Source organism: Meles meles, chromosome X (genome assembly GCF_922984935.1).
Source record: "Meles meles chromosome X, mMelMel3.1 paternal haplotype, whole genome shotgun sequence".
NCBI classification, from domain to species: Eukaryota; Metazoa; Chordata; class Mammalia; order Carnivora; family Mustelidae; genus Meles; species Meles meles.
The window spans coordinates 38,148,127-38,164,889 of record NC_060087.1 but is presented as its reverse complement, the minus strand read 5'-3'; the positions used below and the strand labels follow the sequence as shown (position 1 = coordinate 38,164,889).

The 16,763-nt window shown below is 38.2% G+C and overlaps 1 protein-coding gene across 2 annotated transcripts; it reads right to left on the bottom strand.

Annotated features, from left to right (window-relative positions):
- Positions 1-296: 296 nt before the first annotated feature.
- On the bottom strand, positions 297-1,187 carry LOC123935257 (galectin-3-like). 2 transcript variants are annotated; one of them, XM_045995860.1, is made up of 2 exons: positions 1,041-1,187; positions 297-986 (listed from the first exon to the last, which is right to left on the bottom strand). In XM_045995860.1, exons 1-2 carry the CDS (start codon positions 1,182-1,184, stop codon positions 351-353), a joined length of 780 nt encoding a protein of 259 aa, XP_045851816.1. In that variant the 5' UTR covers positions 1,185-1,187; the 3' UTR covers positions 297-350. The 2 variants fall into 2 exon arrangements, with proteins under 2 accessions (XP_045851816.1, XP_045851815.1); XM_045995859.1 differs by having other exon boundaries at positions 297-1,187.
- Between the last annotated feature and the right edge of the window lie 15,576 nt (positions 1,188-16,763).

Sequence of the window (16,763 nt, the reverse complement as noted above, 5' to 3'; positions counted from 1 at the left end):
GATGGTGTCATATGATCAGATGTATGTTTTAAAAGATGGTTCAATCAAAGGAAAACTATCACATAAATATCTCTACAAATGCCCCCAAACAATGTGATAAAATTCCACATCTTGTACTGGTAAAACTCTCGGTGAAAAAAAAAAATTATAGGGACACTTATATTGCATTTGCCCTATGCCAAGTGCTGTTCACATTTCACATATTTTTAACTCTTAGAATGTTTATTAAATTGAAGATTTACAAGAAGGATGAATGAATAAAAGTGAAAATTTTCAATCAAGAAACATGAAGTTTCAATGTGTAAGGGTTTATATTCAATTTCTTCTTTTTAAAATCTTCCCCTTTAAGATTATATCATAACGTGTGAAGCACTGGTGAGATCTGTGTCACCAGAAATTCCCAGTTTGCTGATTTTCTGGAGATTTTTCATCCGATGATTGTACTGCAACAAGTGAGCATCATTGACCGCAACCTTGAAGTGGTCAGATTCAACCAGCACTTGTATTTTGAATGGTTTACCACTTTCGAATGGGAAAGTCGCCTGTCTTTCTTCCTTTCCCCAGATGTTATCCAGCTTTGTATTGCAAACAATGACTCTCTTGTCCTCACTGAAGTGTGGGTTAAAGTGGAAAGCAACGTCATTCCCTCTCTTGAAATCTAAAGCAAATCTGTTTGCATTGGGCTTCGTTGTGCCCAGAATTGTTATCAGCATGCGAGGCATGACTCCTCCGGGCAAGGGCAGGTCATAAGGTACAGTCAGTGGTCCAGCAGGGATGCCAAAGGCGCCAGCAGCGGGCTGGGCTCCAGGAGCACTTGGCTGTCCAGGAGGCGGGTAGGCCCCGGGCCCACTCGGTTGCCCAGGGTGGGCTCCTGATGCGGGTGGTCCAGGATAAGCAGGAGCTGTTGGGCCAGGGTAGGCTCCTGGAGGTGCCTGTCCAGGATAGCCGCCAGGAGGGGCCTGTCCAGGATAACTGCCAGGAGGGGCCTGTCCAGGGTAGCCGCCAGGAGGGGCCTGTCCAGGATAACTGCCAGGAGGAGCTTGTCCAGGGTGGGCACCAGGATAGGAGGCCCCTGGATAGCCCCCTGCTCCAGCAGGCTGGTTTCCCCATTGACCAGGCCATCCTTGAGGGTTTGGGTTTCCAGACCCAGATAAAGCATCATTAAGTGAAAAACTGTCTGCCATTTTCCCGACACCTCGGCGCTCGCTCGCTTGCTGCGGGGGCGGTTTCTGGTGAGGTGCTGCCCATTTCACATATTTTTAAATAAATTATTTGATCATCACAACAAACTTACATGGTAAAAATATTATAAAAATATAGAATATGGTACATTGATGGAGCAGATTCTTTAATAAACCCAAAGCAGAGGATGCAGGGAGGAAGTTGGAAAGAAAGTAGGGGTTGTACCATGGGAGTTCTTGAATGTCTTGCTAAGGAATTTCACATCTTCTTATGCAGGTAGGATGAGTCCAGATAGGGGTGTAACATGATCAGATGGGTGTTTAAGAAAAATGAATCCATGAAAGGAGAAATGCCATATGAGTATCACGATAGATCCCACAAATGCATTTAATAAAAATCCAATCTGTAATGTTGATAAAATTCTTAACTAAATCAGAATAGAGTAATAATAAATAATACTTATACGATACAATACATGAAATATCATTGTTTTATTAAAGTATGTATTGTTTAACTATAGTATTATGTTATGCTATATTATGTTGAAATTATATACGGAAGCATTTATATAGCAATAACTATGAAACAAGCACGTTCTAAGCATTTTTTTCATATTTTTAACATTTTTAAATGCATTTCATGTTGACAAAGCCCTATGAGGTAGTTTTATTATTGCCATAATATTCAGGTGAAGAAATTAGTACTAATTTAAGTAGTTTGCCCAAGTCATAGCACATAAGTGGTGGAGCCAGAATTTGAACCAGGATAATTTCTTACACGATGTACATCTCAAACCAAGGCCAGCATCATATTTAATAGTGAGAAACTCAACAAATTCCCAATAAAGCAAAAACAAGGCAAAGATACCCATTCTAATCAGAAATACTTACTATGTTCTGCAAGTACTAGTCAATGCAAATAAATGAGAAAAAGAAACCAGAGGAGTAAATGTTGGAAAAGAAAAGGTAGAATTTTTTTCCTACAATTTTGTAAGTGTAATTTATGAAGCCTTAAGCCAGAAGGAAAATGAGCAAGGAGACTATTCACAAAATCAATGTAAACAATACACAAAAAAGTCATCTGTCTTTACACAAATAAAAATCCCTTAGAATTAAATAAAAATAAAATGAAATTTTTAAAAAATCACTTAGAAAACCCTGTTTAGAAGGAGTCAGTGACCTTAGAAGATGTCAGTGCCCTTTAGGCAAAGACTGTCATGAACATACTCAGAGTTGAACAAGTTAGGTTTAATGCTCATTGTCATGAGGGAGGAGGCAGGCCACAATGGATCATCTCAGTTAAGAGGGTGCCAGAAAGGACTTACTACAGGATTCAGGCTTGCTTCTGGTCCTTTAGGAGTGAGTCCAAATGAGACTTTGCTCAGAATTCTGTGCTGTCAGGAAATGGAGGTAATTCTGTGATTGAGTATCTTAGTAAATCTTCTCTTCCAGAAGAGAAGATTCAAGTGAGGCCAAAGCTCTAATTGATTAAGAAACAAAAGTTACTCACGTTACCTGGGAGAGAGATAATTTCTGTGGTTTGGAAGAGTTCATGTTTCTGTCTGTGTTCTTGTTGGTGTTGATATTCTATGAAATTGTGGTTGTTTATGCTCACCAGGAAAGGGCCAAACCAGTTCCTGGATGTCAGGCACTGCTTCCCTCTTTCTCAAGAGGGATACAAGATCTCGAACTGTACAGGTTACAACACCTGGGGATAAATTTAACAAGGAGGGGGTTGTAATGGAGAAGGCACTCACAGAGGGCTTCTAGACTGCTGAAAATGTGTTTCTCAACCTGAATGGTGGTTGCATGTCTTGTTATAATTTGGTAAGCTAAATATTTATGGCTTCTGCACTTTTCTCTAAGTGTGTTGTGTTTCACAATATTTAGATACTTTAATATTTATTCAGTTTAATTTAAATTTATCAACATTAATTTATTTAAAAATATACTTCCTCAAAAGAACTATGATTCATAAATAGTAAATAAATAAGTAGAACACAGTCTGTGTTAGTCAGCGATCTCCAGAGAAACAGAACCAATATGATATATGGAGAGAATATACAAGAAGAGATTTATTATAGAAATTGGCTCACATGGTTATGGAGGCTGAAAAGTCCCACAATCTGCTGTCTGCACATTAGAGACCCAGGAATGTCAGTGGTATAATTCAGTCTGAGTCCAAAAGCCTGAGAACTGGGAGTTCTGATATCTGAGGGCAGGAAAAGATAGACATCCCAGCTCAAAAAGAAAGAGAGAAAGAGAATTCACCTTTCCTTTGTTTTTTTTTCTTTTTTTATTCTATTCAGACCCTCAGTGGATCAGATCACGCCCACCCACACTGCTATGGGTGGATCTATCCACTCAGTCTACTGAATCAAATGCTAATCTCTTCCAGAAACACCCTCACAAACACCCAGAAGTAATGTTTTAACTGCTATCTGGGCATCCATCAGCCCGGTTAAGTTGGTGTATAAAATTAACCATCACACAACCTCTCTTTATAAGGACAATTATGATTACATTTAGCACCTATTGGATAATCTAGTGTCCTTGTGTAGAGAGGCAGAAAGAGATTGAACTATACAAGAGGAGGCAAGGTGACAGATGAGGCAAGATATTTCATGACTGCCTTTGAAGATGAAGAAAGAGCCCACAAAACAAGGAATGCAGACAACTTCCAGAAGCAAAGAAAGAAAGAAGGGAAAAAAAGCAAAAAAACAGATTCTCCCCTAGAGTTCATACTTGGTTTCAGCCCATTGAAACTGATTCTGGATTTCTGGCCTCCAGAAGCATAAGCAAATGAATGTGTGTTCTTTCAAGCCAGCATGTTGGTGGTCATTTGTTACTGCAGTGAGAGGAAATGAATAGAATCCAATGAGAGTTTCTTAAAGGAACATGTAGCCAACAGAGCCACATGATGTTGAGATGGCAAGTCTCAATTCTGTTGCATTTAGAAATGTGGATATTACTGTTGTCCTTAGTGAGAACTTTTTCATCGAATGATAGGAACAAGAGCAGATGGGAGTGGTTGAAGAAAGGCATGGGAAGTGAGGAAAGCCCGCCTATATTCTGGAATCACTGCTGGAAAGAAACGAACATCTGAGATGGCAGGGAGAATATTTTCCATTCTTACTATTCTACAGTGTTACAAAGAACAACATATGTCTTTGGTTTAAAAAATAATAAAAACCAGTTAGCTTTAAGTGGTATAAATAAAAAAGACATCATTAAAATAGCTAAATGAAACAAAACAGATGAACATATGGGAAGGAAAAAAAGAGAGAGAGAGAGAGAGAAGCAGACCATAAAAGACTGTTAACTATAAAGAACAAACTTAGGGTTGCAGGAGGGGAAGTGGGCAGGGGATGGGCTAGAAGGGTGAAGAGTATCAAGGAGAGCATTTGTCATGATGAACACTGGGTATTTTATGTGAATGACGAATCACTAAATTCTGTTCCTGAAACCAATATTACAGTATATGTGAACAACCTGGAACTTAAATAAAAAATTTGAAATAAATAAATAAAACCTTTTTGCTCATTCAAATAAATAAACAAATTAATTAAATAAAATTGCTAAATAAAGAATAGACAGGATAGGAAAATTTGAAAGCAGGAAGGTTAATTAGGTGTCTATTATAATAGTCCAAGCAAATAGCTATGACTTCAATTGAAATAGTAGGTTTGATGGTAAAGAGAAGGATAAATATGAGAGATATTAAAGATGAGGAATTGCTTTTGGTGGGAATGCAAACTGGTGCAGCCACTCTGGAAAACAGTGTGCAGTTTCCTCAGAAAGTTAAAATTAGAACTACCCTACAACCTAGCAATGGCACTACTAGGTATTTACCCAAAGGATATAAACATAGTGATTCGAAAGGATATGTGAACCCTAATGTTTATAGCAGCATTATCAACAATAGCCAAATTATGGAGGGAGACCAAGTGTCCATTGACTGATGAGTAGATAAAGAAGATGTGGTATATACATACCTGATGGAATATTATGCAGCCATAAAAAAGAATGAAATTTTGCCATTTGCAACAATGTGGGTGGAGCTAGAAGGTATTACACTAAGCAAAATAGTCATAGAAAGACAAATACCATTTTATTTCAGTCATATGTGGAACTTAAGAAACAAAACATATGAACATAGGGGAAGGGAAGGAAAGACAAAATAAGATAAAAACAGAGAGGGTGGCAAACCATAAAGGAATTTTATTGATAGGGAACACATTGAGGGCTGCTGGAGGGGAGGTGAGTGGGGGGATGGGTTAAATGGGTGATGGGGATTAAGGAGGCACTTGTTGTGATGAACACTGGGTATTGTATGTAAGGGATAAATCACTAAATTCTACACCTGAAACTAATAGTACACTGTATGTTAATAAACTTGAATTTAAATAAAAACCCTAAAAGGAAAAAAAAAACCAATTTTTTTAAAATTTATTTGACAGAGAGAGATCATAAGTAGGCAGAGAGGCAGGCAGAGAGAGTGAGAGGGAAGCAGGCTCCCTGCAGAGCAGAGAGCTGGATGTGGGACTCGATCCAGGACCCTGAGATGATGACCTGAGCTGAAGGCAGCGGCTTAAACCACTGAGCCACCCAGGTGCCCCCAAAATTTTTTTAAAAGATGAGGAATTGGTGGTGCTTGATCTCCAGTAATGTGTGTAGGGCTGAAAAGAAGTGAGGTAGCGTACTTTCTTGCTTGAGTGACAGAGTAGGAAGGGGTAACATTTATCTCTCTAGAAAACACAGGGCTCAGACAGTCTGCATTATGCCTTCTCATTTCCTGTGTGTTGATCTTCTTTTCCTCATTAAGTTATAAACTCAAATAACGTTTAATGTCTAATTTACGTTTTCTCTGCCATTGTTTGCTCCAAATCCCTGGACCAGTATCTGCAGACAAGCTCCCTCCCTGTTTTAGGGCCAGGCATGTGATCAGCAGAAATTTCTGTGTGCTCCATCCTGTGCTAGATATTGTGCAGGGTACAGGATTAATAGAATGTTCTTATCTGTGGAACCAAGGTCTAATGAGTGCTGCTGTGAGACGTCTTGGAAATTCAGAAGCAGGAGCTAGTGAAAAAGGAGACTAGGACTAGTCTAGGACTAGTATTTACTAGGACTAGTAAATCTGGGAAAGTTGGAGAGGCTTTCCCTAGGAAGGATGGCTAAACAGAGAAATCCATTTTGCTACGGGCATACATAGCATGTCAGGCATTCTAACTCTGGAGGCCCAGTCTTCAAATTGGTAGGGTCTTTGGGAAGGTCCAGTTCAGATGTTAGGTGGCAGGGGGTTAGTTGTTATGAAAGTTGATGACATCATGTTTCCTTTTTTTTTTTTTTTAAAGAGAGAGAGAGAGAGTGCAGTTGTGTGGGTAGGGGAAGGGCAGAGAGAAGGAGACAGAATCTCAAGGAGACTCCCTCCTGAGTGCAGAGCCTGATGCAAGGATTGATCTCACAACCCTGAGATTGTGACCTGAGCTGAAATCAAGAGTTGGACACTTACCTAACTGAGCCACCCAGGAGCTCCAATGATAATCATGTTTGTGAACACTGTCCATTCAAAGGCAGACCTCAGGTAGTGTTGGGGGATATCCAGAGTAAGGTCCAGTAACTTTAGAGAAGAGTTTGACAAGAATTTAGCAGGACCTCAACCCAGTTAAGTGGTAGGTGAATTCATGGGAAGATTATGGGACTAACTTTGCTGGGCTACTACATAGGGATTAGAGGAGAATATACATCCCTAGAACACCTGGCCCTTCGCTTCTTGCATTAAAACTGAATTCTAAACTCCTCTTGATGTGAGCTGGAGCTTCAGATATTTATGGCATTCAGAATTGACTCAGAACCAAAGACCAAATTTTGCCTAGAGGGAAAACCTACCAATGGTTACAGGAAGTTGGACAGGTGAAGGAAAAAATAGGGAGAGAGGAGCTAGGGGAAAACAATGACTCCATGAAAGGGTTAAATTCAAACTGAGGGAAAAACTCCTAAGATCCCTGCGAAAACACAACCAGTGATACATGGCTGCGTAGGTAGTCACCCGTTGCTAGCACAATGCATTCTTTCCTTTCAAAGAGGAGAGCATATATTCCTGAAACAGGTCTTCTCTCCTCAAGGAACAATATAATAATTGATATTGTGTTTCTAATGAAGAATATGGTATAAAATAAATTATACACAGGGACAACAGTGTGCTATAGAGCCAAAGATACAACAACTACAAACCTCCATAACAATTTAAAAGAGTAAAATTATGTGTCAAGTCCTATATAATGGGCAGAAATATATTGTGCACATTGATTACACAAAAGGGACTCTGATGTACCATAAAGAGCATATACAGTACATAAAAATACAGCTCTCATGAATCATAAATTTGACCTAAACTATTATGCTAAGTAGAACAAACACTAATGAAACATTTACTTATCAATAATTTCATGTGCCTTCTTAAAAATTAAAGGGCTTTTTAGGGGACCGTTTTGCTGACTTACCTTTTTGAAGAGATATCTAGGAAAGCTGAAAAAGATGCCTTTCTTTTTCTTTTAATAGACTTGCAATATTAAAGTAATGATATATTGAAGATGATTTCTCTGTCCTAGTCGATGTCTTATTAAGAGTAAGGTGGGGGGGTGCCTGGGTGGCTCAGTGGGTTAAAGCCTCTGCCTTCGGCTCGGGTCATGATCCAAGGGTCTTGGGATCGAGCCCCATATCGGGCTTTCTGCTCAGTGGGGAGCCTGCTTCCTCCTCTCTCTCTCTGCCTGCCTTTCTGCCTACTTGTGATCTCTGTCAAATAAATAAGTAAATTAATTAATTAATAAATAAATAGAGTAAGGCAATATGATTGAATTCAACATACATCCATTGCCTATCTATCGAAAGTTGACCCCTGTGTTAAGTACTGGAAACATAGTGATAACAAAACATGTCTGTGCTCACAGTTCCTTAGAATCATCCTCTTCTTTTGGTTACCTCTCTCCTCAGAACAAGGACCTCTTTTATTTTTCTATATATCCTTAGGTCCTAGCAATATGCCCAGCACAGAGTAAAAGTCAGTGATTTTTGTATAGACCTACTGGATATATATTGTCTGTGATGACTGTCTTTTCTTTTGAAACTTAAGAGGGAGCCAACATGATTAATCTTACCTACCCTGAACTCCTCTTAGGTTATTCAGTGGTAAAAAGCCAAATGTTCACTCTTTATCTAGACATCAGACCAAAGTAGTGATGATGGGAGAGAGGAAAAAACAAAACACAACACAGGAACAGCTGTTAAAGGCCTCTTTCTTCATGTCCGCAGCTACAGAGAAGAAAAAGCTATTGACAGCTATTAGGAGGACTTCACACTTCATTGGAAACCATAAAAAACAATTACCAGGTCTTTGGCACAGAGTTTTCAAGAAGAGCTTCAAAATATCTCTCATAGAATTGCTAAGACAAGCATAAAACTGGAAACCCATTGTCTGCTTTTTTTTTTGCCTTTATACTTGGATTTTGACAGAAAGACTCCAAAAAGACTACGTTAAGTGAGAGACAATTGAGGCATGGGTGTTAATTAAGGCACCAATTTGCCTTGGACTTATCCAAAGACAAGATATTTCATTAGAATTAGTCCAATTATGGAATTAGAATTAGAATTAGCCCAAAAATGATGGGCTATCAATAAATAGAGCCACTGTGTTAGGTAAGCCTTGACGAAAGGGAAAAGGTTGAGCTTGGACATGGGAAAGGATTAGCAGAGGTAAGGGCCTCCATCTTGACATGGATTTATAGAAGACCCCCTGGGGTCTTCTTACGCAGATGAGTAAACCAACCTGTACACACAGTTTGGCTGTGTTGTTGGCTAGTAAGTTGGGGCCACAGGATGTGGCAAAATCAATAGAAATTTGGATCAGTTTCCTGAGATGACTCAATATTTTCCTCGATTAACAATCATATCCCAAGTGTGGACTTCTGTTTAACATTAAAAAAAAAATACATGTTTTGGCAACCAAGTTCTGAAATGAAAATTCTATTTCAAATATCTTATACTTATGCCTCCTGTATCTATCAACTGGAATTTCGTTCTTAATCATGGCCAGTGGGAGCCCATGTGAGTGTACATAACAGAAATATGTGTACTGGTCTTCCCCATTTGTGGGTTAATGAGAAGGTTAATTTCCAGTTAATTAGGTGGGGTGTGGAAGATGAGCAAGCTTTTTCAGTAGCAGACTCAGCGAAATTCCGGGAATCTGGAAAAAAAAAAAGGCAGTGAAATGTGGAGAGGGAGTTTCTCTGATCTTCCTTCCAATTTGTGTAAAGCCCACGCACTGAATTTCTGGGGCCCCAGGCCAGCTTTAAAATGAAGATGAGAGTTCTTTTGCAGGCCTCGGAGATAAAATGCACCATCTCTACCTGGGGACAGGGCAATTAATCTCATTTTTAAACAATCTGGAATGTTCATCAGATGAAATTCCCAGAAACTCCCAGCCTTTCATGGCCTCTGAAACTCGGGGTAGTTGGAGAATTATATACTCATTTGGAACAGAAGGAAGCTGGCCTTTCTTTGCCAGGGCTAAAAACTGCTATACTGCTATGCACAATATTCATCATATTGCTGTCTCTGGAACTACGCAACTTATCACAGACCCCATCAGGTATAAAAATGGTCAGTTCACCATGAAGGAAACTGCAGTCAGATGGCACCATGTTCGAACACGTCTCTTACTTCACAAAGGTACCAAATACTTGTTTTGTGAATGAGCTCGAAATTTTTAAAAGCTTATGCTCTACCCTCCCATTTTCAGGTTTATTGTATTTTAGCTCCTTGTCTTAAACACACCAAAGCTGTTTTTTTTTTTCCTCTCTCTCTTTACATTCTATAATTGTTTGAGTTACTTTCATGCTTTACAACTTCTTTGCTCACCATTGTGTCTTATATCCTACATATTCCTTCTGGATTATTACTGAAGCACTTCCTTTCATTCTTTCAGCCAGCTTCTGTGAATAGTAATCTCTCTTGGTTCTCATGTAACACTAATGCCTTTATCTGACGTAGTATTCTAGAGTAACAAATATTTTCCCTCAACACTCGGGAAATACTATTCTTCTGTCATACTTGGCCAAAGCCTCTATCTTTCCACATAAGCTCTTTTCTCCTTGACTGCTTAAAAAAAAAACATGATTTTATTGTTGTTTTTTTTTTAGAGAGATTTTATTTATTTATTTGAGAGAGACAGAGTGAGCACAAGCAGGGGGAGAGCAGAGGAAAAGGGACAAGCAGACTCCACGTTGAGCAGGAAGCCCAATGTAGGGCTCAGTCCCACTACCCTAAGATTAGGACCTGAGCCAAAATCAAGAGTCAGATGCTTAACGAACTGAGCCATCCAGGCACCCTTGTTTTCATTGTTCTAGGCATATATTACAGTGTATCTAGGTATTGAATTTTTTAAAAATTCTGCCTGGGACTTAGAATGCAATTTGCATTTGTATTTGCTCCTTTACTCAGCTAACAACTTTTTCTTCATTTCCACTAGATAGTATTTTCTGATTATATGTTTAATTTCTGCTTTTATTGCACTGGAGCAAGAGAATTTTTTTGTTTCATTTGTTTCCTTTCCTTTTGGAATTAACTGAGCTTTTGTTTTTTTTTGTTTTGTTTTGTTTTTCTTTGGAGACCACTGCATGGTCCCCTTTTCTCATGATTGTTTAATGGGGACTCAAAAAGTTTATTCAGTATTTTCAAGATAAAGTTTGATAAGTAAATATTAGGTCCACCTTATGAAAAACATTTAGTTTTTGTATCACCAGAAAAGAGGTGGGCCATAGTTAAATGAGATAACTTGAACAGAGAGGATTGATAAAAGGACAATTTACAATGGTAGAGGCAAAGTAGAGGGGGAAATCACAAGGGATAGAATAGTAACTCAGATATTTAGGGGGTTCCATTCCCATAGACAGACCTGTAGATGAAGGAAAAGGAGAGCCAACATACTTTGAGATGGAGAGCTTATGTGAAAAAGGCCACCTGACAGGAGCTTTGGTAGAAAGATCTTGCTCACCTGCAGAAACTCAACTGGGATTGGACTCATTGGAATAAATACTCTGGTCTCATTCTCTTTCCATCCTCTCTTCTATCACTAGTGCTCCCTATTGACTGGACCTCACCAGGAGCCAGAGACAAGGGGACTCAGGGATGCATTTGGCATAGTCCACAGAAGAGTTTGGTTTCCCAGAGCAAGATGGAAGAGTAAATAAAGAATGTGCGTTTGGAGAAGCCAAGTGAAGATCCAATGGCACAGGTATTCTTATAGACTTCCTCATTTTTTAACAACTTGAGTTATCTTGGATAATGAGAATATATTCTAAGTTTCCTGCTACTAGTGCATTTTCACTTATTGTATTACATTTGAAATGAAGATCATGAACCCTCTTCCTTTTGGTTTGGTTTATGACCAGCCTATATTTACCAATTCTTTATTTTTAACTTTTTGGAATCACTTTTTTTATGTGCCTGAATTTATTTTATGAACCAACTTAGAACTCTTTTAGTGAAGGGTTTTAGCCCATTTAAATTTATTGGTATGAAAAATATAGTCAGTTTTATTTTTGTCATGATAGTTAATTTTATGTTTCTGTATTTATAATTTTTCACACCTTTTTCTCTGTGGACTTTTAATATTTTTTAGGAAGAGTTATAACCTGATACCAGTAATTTCTTTATAACTGTAATCTGTTTCATTTTTATATAATCTTACATATAAGGTTGTAAACATAGCACAAATGAAACTCTGTATTGTGTTTCTTTCATTCAATATGTCAAAATACCTGTAAAGTGTTCTATGCCACATTTTAACATAGTCTTAATAACTACATAAAGAATGCTTTTATAATGTTCCTTTGAGTTGATGAGACAAAAATGAACTTATTGGAATTTAGGGTTGAGCCTATTTTCTATTATGAATTGAGACGTGGGGGTAAATCTTTTGAGTTTATTTCATGAATGGGAAAAGAGAGTTCCAGAGAAGTCAACATTCTCTACCTCACAGAGGTTCAAGGATCTATGGGATCCTTTTCCTTGGGCTGATTATTTGCAGTGACCTATCTATCCCTTGTTTTAGTACTTACTTACCAGAGGGGAAAAGATATGTTCCATGTCTGTTCTCTTCCCTTGTCTAAAATTTCCAGAGGGATGCAGATTGCTGGTCTCATTAACATGAGACCTAGTATATAGAAGGTTCTTCACAAAAATGCATGCCCAGCATGGTGGTGGTGAGAAGAGCTGGATAGCTCAATCTTTACTGGTTCTTTGTCTTTCTTCATGTGGATTCAAGTCACTGTGTACTATCCTCTCATTTAAGCCTAACAGACTCCCATTAGTATTTTTTGTTTTTGTCTTTTAATAGCTTTGATTAGATATGAGTCACATACTACACAATTCACTCAAATGTACAATTCAGTGGCTTTTGGTTATTCACAGATATGTGTAATCACTACTACAGTCAATTTGAGAACATTTCATCACTTCAGAAAAGTAGCCCTGTTCCCATTAGCAAACATTCACGTATTCCTCTATCTACTCCCCAGTCCTAAGTATTAACAAATTTACTTTTGGTCTCTATAAATTTCCCTATTTTGGACTTGCACATGAATGTAGTCATATAATACATGGTCTTTTGTGACTGGCTTCTTTCAGATAACATCTTCAAGGTCCAACCATGTTGTAACATGTGTAAGTACTTCATTCCTTTTTAGGACCAAATAATATTCCATTGTAAGAATATGGCACATTCTGTTTATCTGTTTGTCAGTTGATGAACATTTGGGTGGTTTTTAGCTCTTGGCTACTCTGAATAATGCTGCTATAAATATCCATGTGAAAGTTTTTGTGTGGACATGTTTTCATTTTTCTTGGATATATACCTAGGAGGGAAATTGCCCAGTCATAGGCAACTTTGTGTCTAATAATTTGAGAAATTACTGGAATAAAAAAAAAAGAAATTACCAGAATGTTTTTCAAAGTGGCTGCATCATTTTATATTCCCACCAGTAGTATTTGAGGGTTCTAATTACTCCAAATCCTTGCTAATACTTATTATCTGACTTTTTGATTTTAGCCATGAGTATATGTGAAGTGGTATCTCATTGTGGTTTTGACTTGCATTTTGCTGCTGATGAAAGTTGTGCATCTTTTCCTGGTTTCATTGGCCATTTGTATATCTTTCTTGGGCCTTTACTATTTCTTGTAAGACGGGTCTGCTAGAGATGAATTCTCTTAGCTTTTGTTTCTCGGGCAAAGTGTTAATATCTCCTTTTTGAAGGATAGTTTTGCCAGGTTGTGATTCTTGGTTGACAGCTCCAACTTCTTCCCCGACTCCTGACCCCCCAGACATACACATATGCATTGGCTATGTCATCTAACTGCTTTCTGGGCTCCCTGGTTTCTGATGAGAGATCATTAGTCTTATTGAGGATCCCTTGTATGTGATGAGTCACTTATCTCTTTCTGCTTTCTAGAGTCTGCTTGGCGTTTGTCAGTTTAATTATGTGTTTTGGTGTGGATCTCCTTGAATTTATCCTACTTGGGATTTGGTGAGCTCCTTGGGTATGAAGATTCAGGTTATCTCATCAAATTTGGAAAGTTTTTGGCTATCATTTCTTCAAATATTCTTTCTGCCCCTTTCTAGCCTCTCTTTCAAGGACTCTTATTATGTGTATGTTGATATGCTTGATGATATGCCACAGGTCTCTGAGGCCATGTTTCTTTTCTTCATTATTTTTCCTTTCTATACCTCAGACTGGATGATCTCAATTGACCCATCTTCAAGTTTGCTGATTCTGTCTTCTGCTTGCTCAAATTTGCTATTGAGCCCCAGTAGTGAATTTTTCATTTCAATAATTATACTTGTTAACTCCAGAATTTCTGTTTGTTTCTTTATTACAATTTCTGTTTCTTTATTGGTATTCTTATTTAGTGAGCCATCACTTTCATATGTTTATTTAATTCTTTAGACATGGTTTCCTTTAGTTCTTTGAACATATTTAAAATAGTTAACTTAGAGTCTTTGTGCAGTAAGTCCAAAGTCTGACCTTCCTCAGGGACATTTTCTATGGCTTAATTTTTTTGTGACCTGCATGTGGGTCATGTTCTTATTTATTTATGTCTTGTAACTTATTTTTTATTGTAAACTGGACATTTGAAGTAATATAATGTAATAACTCTTAAAATCAGATTCATCCCATTCTCTGGGACTTGTTTTTCACTTGTAGTTGTTGTTATTTTTTAATAAGTTTTCTAAAATAGTTCCATAAAGTCTGTGTCTTTGTCATATGTGGCCACTGAATCTTACCTGGTTAGCTGAGTGGTCAGCTAATGATTGGCCAGAGATTTTCTTAAATGCCTGAGACTGGTAGATCTCTCTCAGTTTTTGCTGAGGGGCTGTGTGTGTGTGTTGGGGTATGCTTTCAACACTTTTCCCGGCAGTTTAAAACTTTGCCTTAGCCTTCACTTCTTATTTGCACAAAATCTCAAGGTCAGCCAGAGGTAAGAGCTGAGGGCCTCCTCGGATCCTTTCTGTGCATAGGCATAGCCCTGAGCATACAAACAGCCTTAGGCATTGTGCCTGCACTTACAGATTTCCTGCAATGTATCAGAGCTTTTGAATGCCCCAATGGAATTTCATTCCCCAACTTTTGTTTGCAAAGTCTTTTGGTTAGTCTGTTGTTTGCCCCAACTGTTATACACTGCCTCAGGCATCCGTGAAGGTTAGCAATGGTCTGTAACCGCTTAGTCCCTAGGGAATAAGGCTTTTCACCATAGGTAAGCTCCCAATTGGGTAAGATACAGAGAGCTTGCAAATATGATCTCACAGGGTCACAATTGACAGGCAGGTCACAAATTGACCATTTGGGGGAATGGTGCTTTGAAAGAGCTTCAGCACTATTCTGCTTTCTCTAGTAGTTGCCAATCTTCACCATCAATGTGCATTGTTCTGTTTCAAGGTAACCATGCTTCTGGAAGGCAGAGAATGAGTGCAGGACAAGTTAAGATGGCCCAAATCTTGCTGTTTTTACCAAGGTTTACCAACTGTTTTTCTCGTATAAACGTTCCCTGGATTGCTGCAAGCCTTTAGTTAATTACCAGAGTTCTGAAAAAGCTGATTCTTTATTTTTTTGCCAGTTTTCTCCTTGCTTTTATGGAGGAGAGAATTTTTGGCATCCTTACTTCACCATTTTCACTTTATAACTGTAAATTTACATAATATCCTTAATCTTCCATTTCTTAAGCAGTATCTATTATCTGAGCAATGATAAACTTAGGGTATTTTTTCTTCCTTTTCATTTCCTTCCTTCCCTTCTACCACTCAGTTTTAGTTAATTATATTATATTTTTGTTTACCATTTATAGTTAACTATGCTTATGCTTCTATGACTTCATATTTGCAACTTTAAGTTATCTTCTTGGACTCCCAGCAATTACAGATGAAGCAATTGGATATGTGCAATACTTTGTATTTACTTTCTCCCTCCCCCAATCAATTTTGGCTGGTTATACGGTCTTAATTTGGGTTCCCTCAGAGGCACATCATGAGACAGTGATCCAAGTGTAACTTCTTTATTTGTGAAGAACAAGAATACCAATAGGAAGGGAAGGAAGCACACAGGAAAAACAAAGCAACCAATAAAAGGAATATTATGCCAGCTATCTCTGTGGGTAACTAGAGCTTAATACTGTGAAGAATTTCTGGGACACATTGTAATATACATGCGTCAGAGTTGTCTCTCCAAGGATGAAGGGATCCAGAATATTTATTCACCAAATCCCATCAATCATTTGTTGAGGGCTTCTCCTGGGGGGATTTTAATTCCATGGTACTTCTTTTATGGTGCCTTTGGGGAAAAGACACATATATTGGTAGAATCAGCTAGAACAACCCAAAGTGGTAAAGTTGCAGTGTCCCCTAGATATTGTATCACTTCTCCATTATTACTGTGTATAACTTTTACATTCTATTTTGTACTTTCTTATCCACATGTGTCTTGTTTCTACTGTTAAATATGTTCAAAATTAGTTGTTAAAGTCTTAATCTCTTTATTGTCTTATATTTGTCCTCCATTCATTTTCTCAGAATGTGCTCATGGCAGTGATACTCCCTGAGCTCTGGCATGTTCAAAACTATTTGTCTTTATCCTTTTGTATTTTAAACACAACTTGATTGGATAGAATATTCTTGGCTCACATATTTGCCAGGGTGCTATAGGAAGATGTAAGCATTTAAGGAAGTTAAGGTTGAGTACTATCTTCCCAGAGTTCACAGTGACCCGGGACCTCAGAATGTGACCTGATTTGGAAATAGGATCTTTGCAGATATAATCAAGTTAAGATGAGGGTATATTGGATTAAGATGGGCCCTAACCCAAAGGCTGGTGTCTTTATGAGAGAAATTTAGACATAGACATGCAAGGGAAAACTATATGAAGGAACACAAGGTAGAATGTCATGTGTAAATGGAGGCAGAGACTGGTGTGATGGCGCTACAATCCAAGGAATATCAGGCATTGCCAGTAACCATCAGAAGCTAGGGGAGACAAA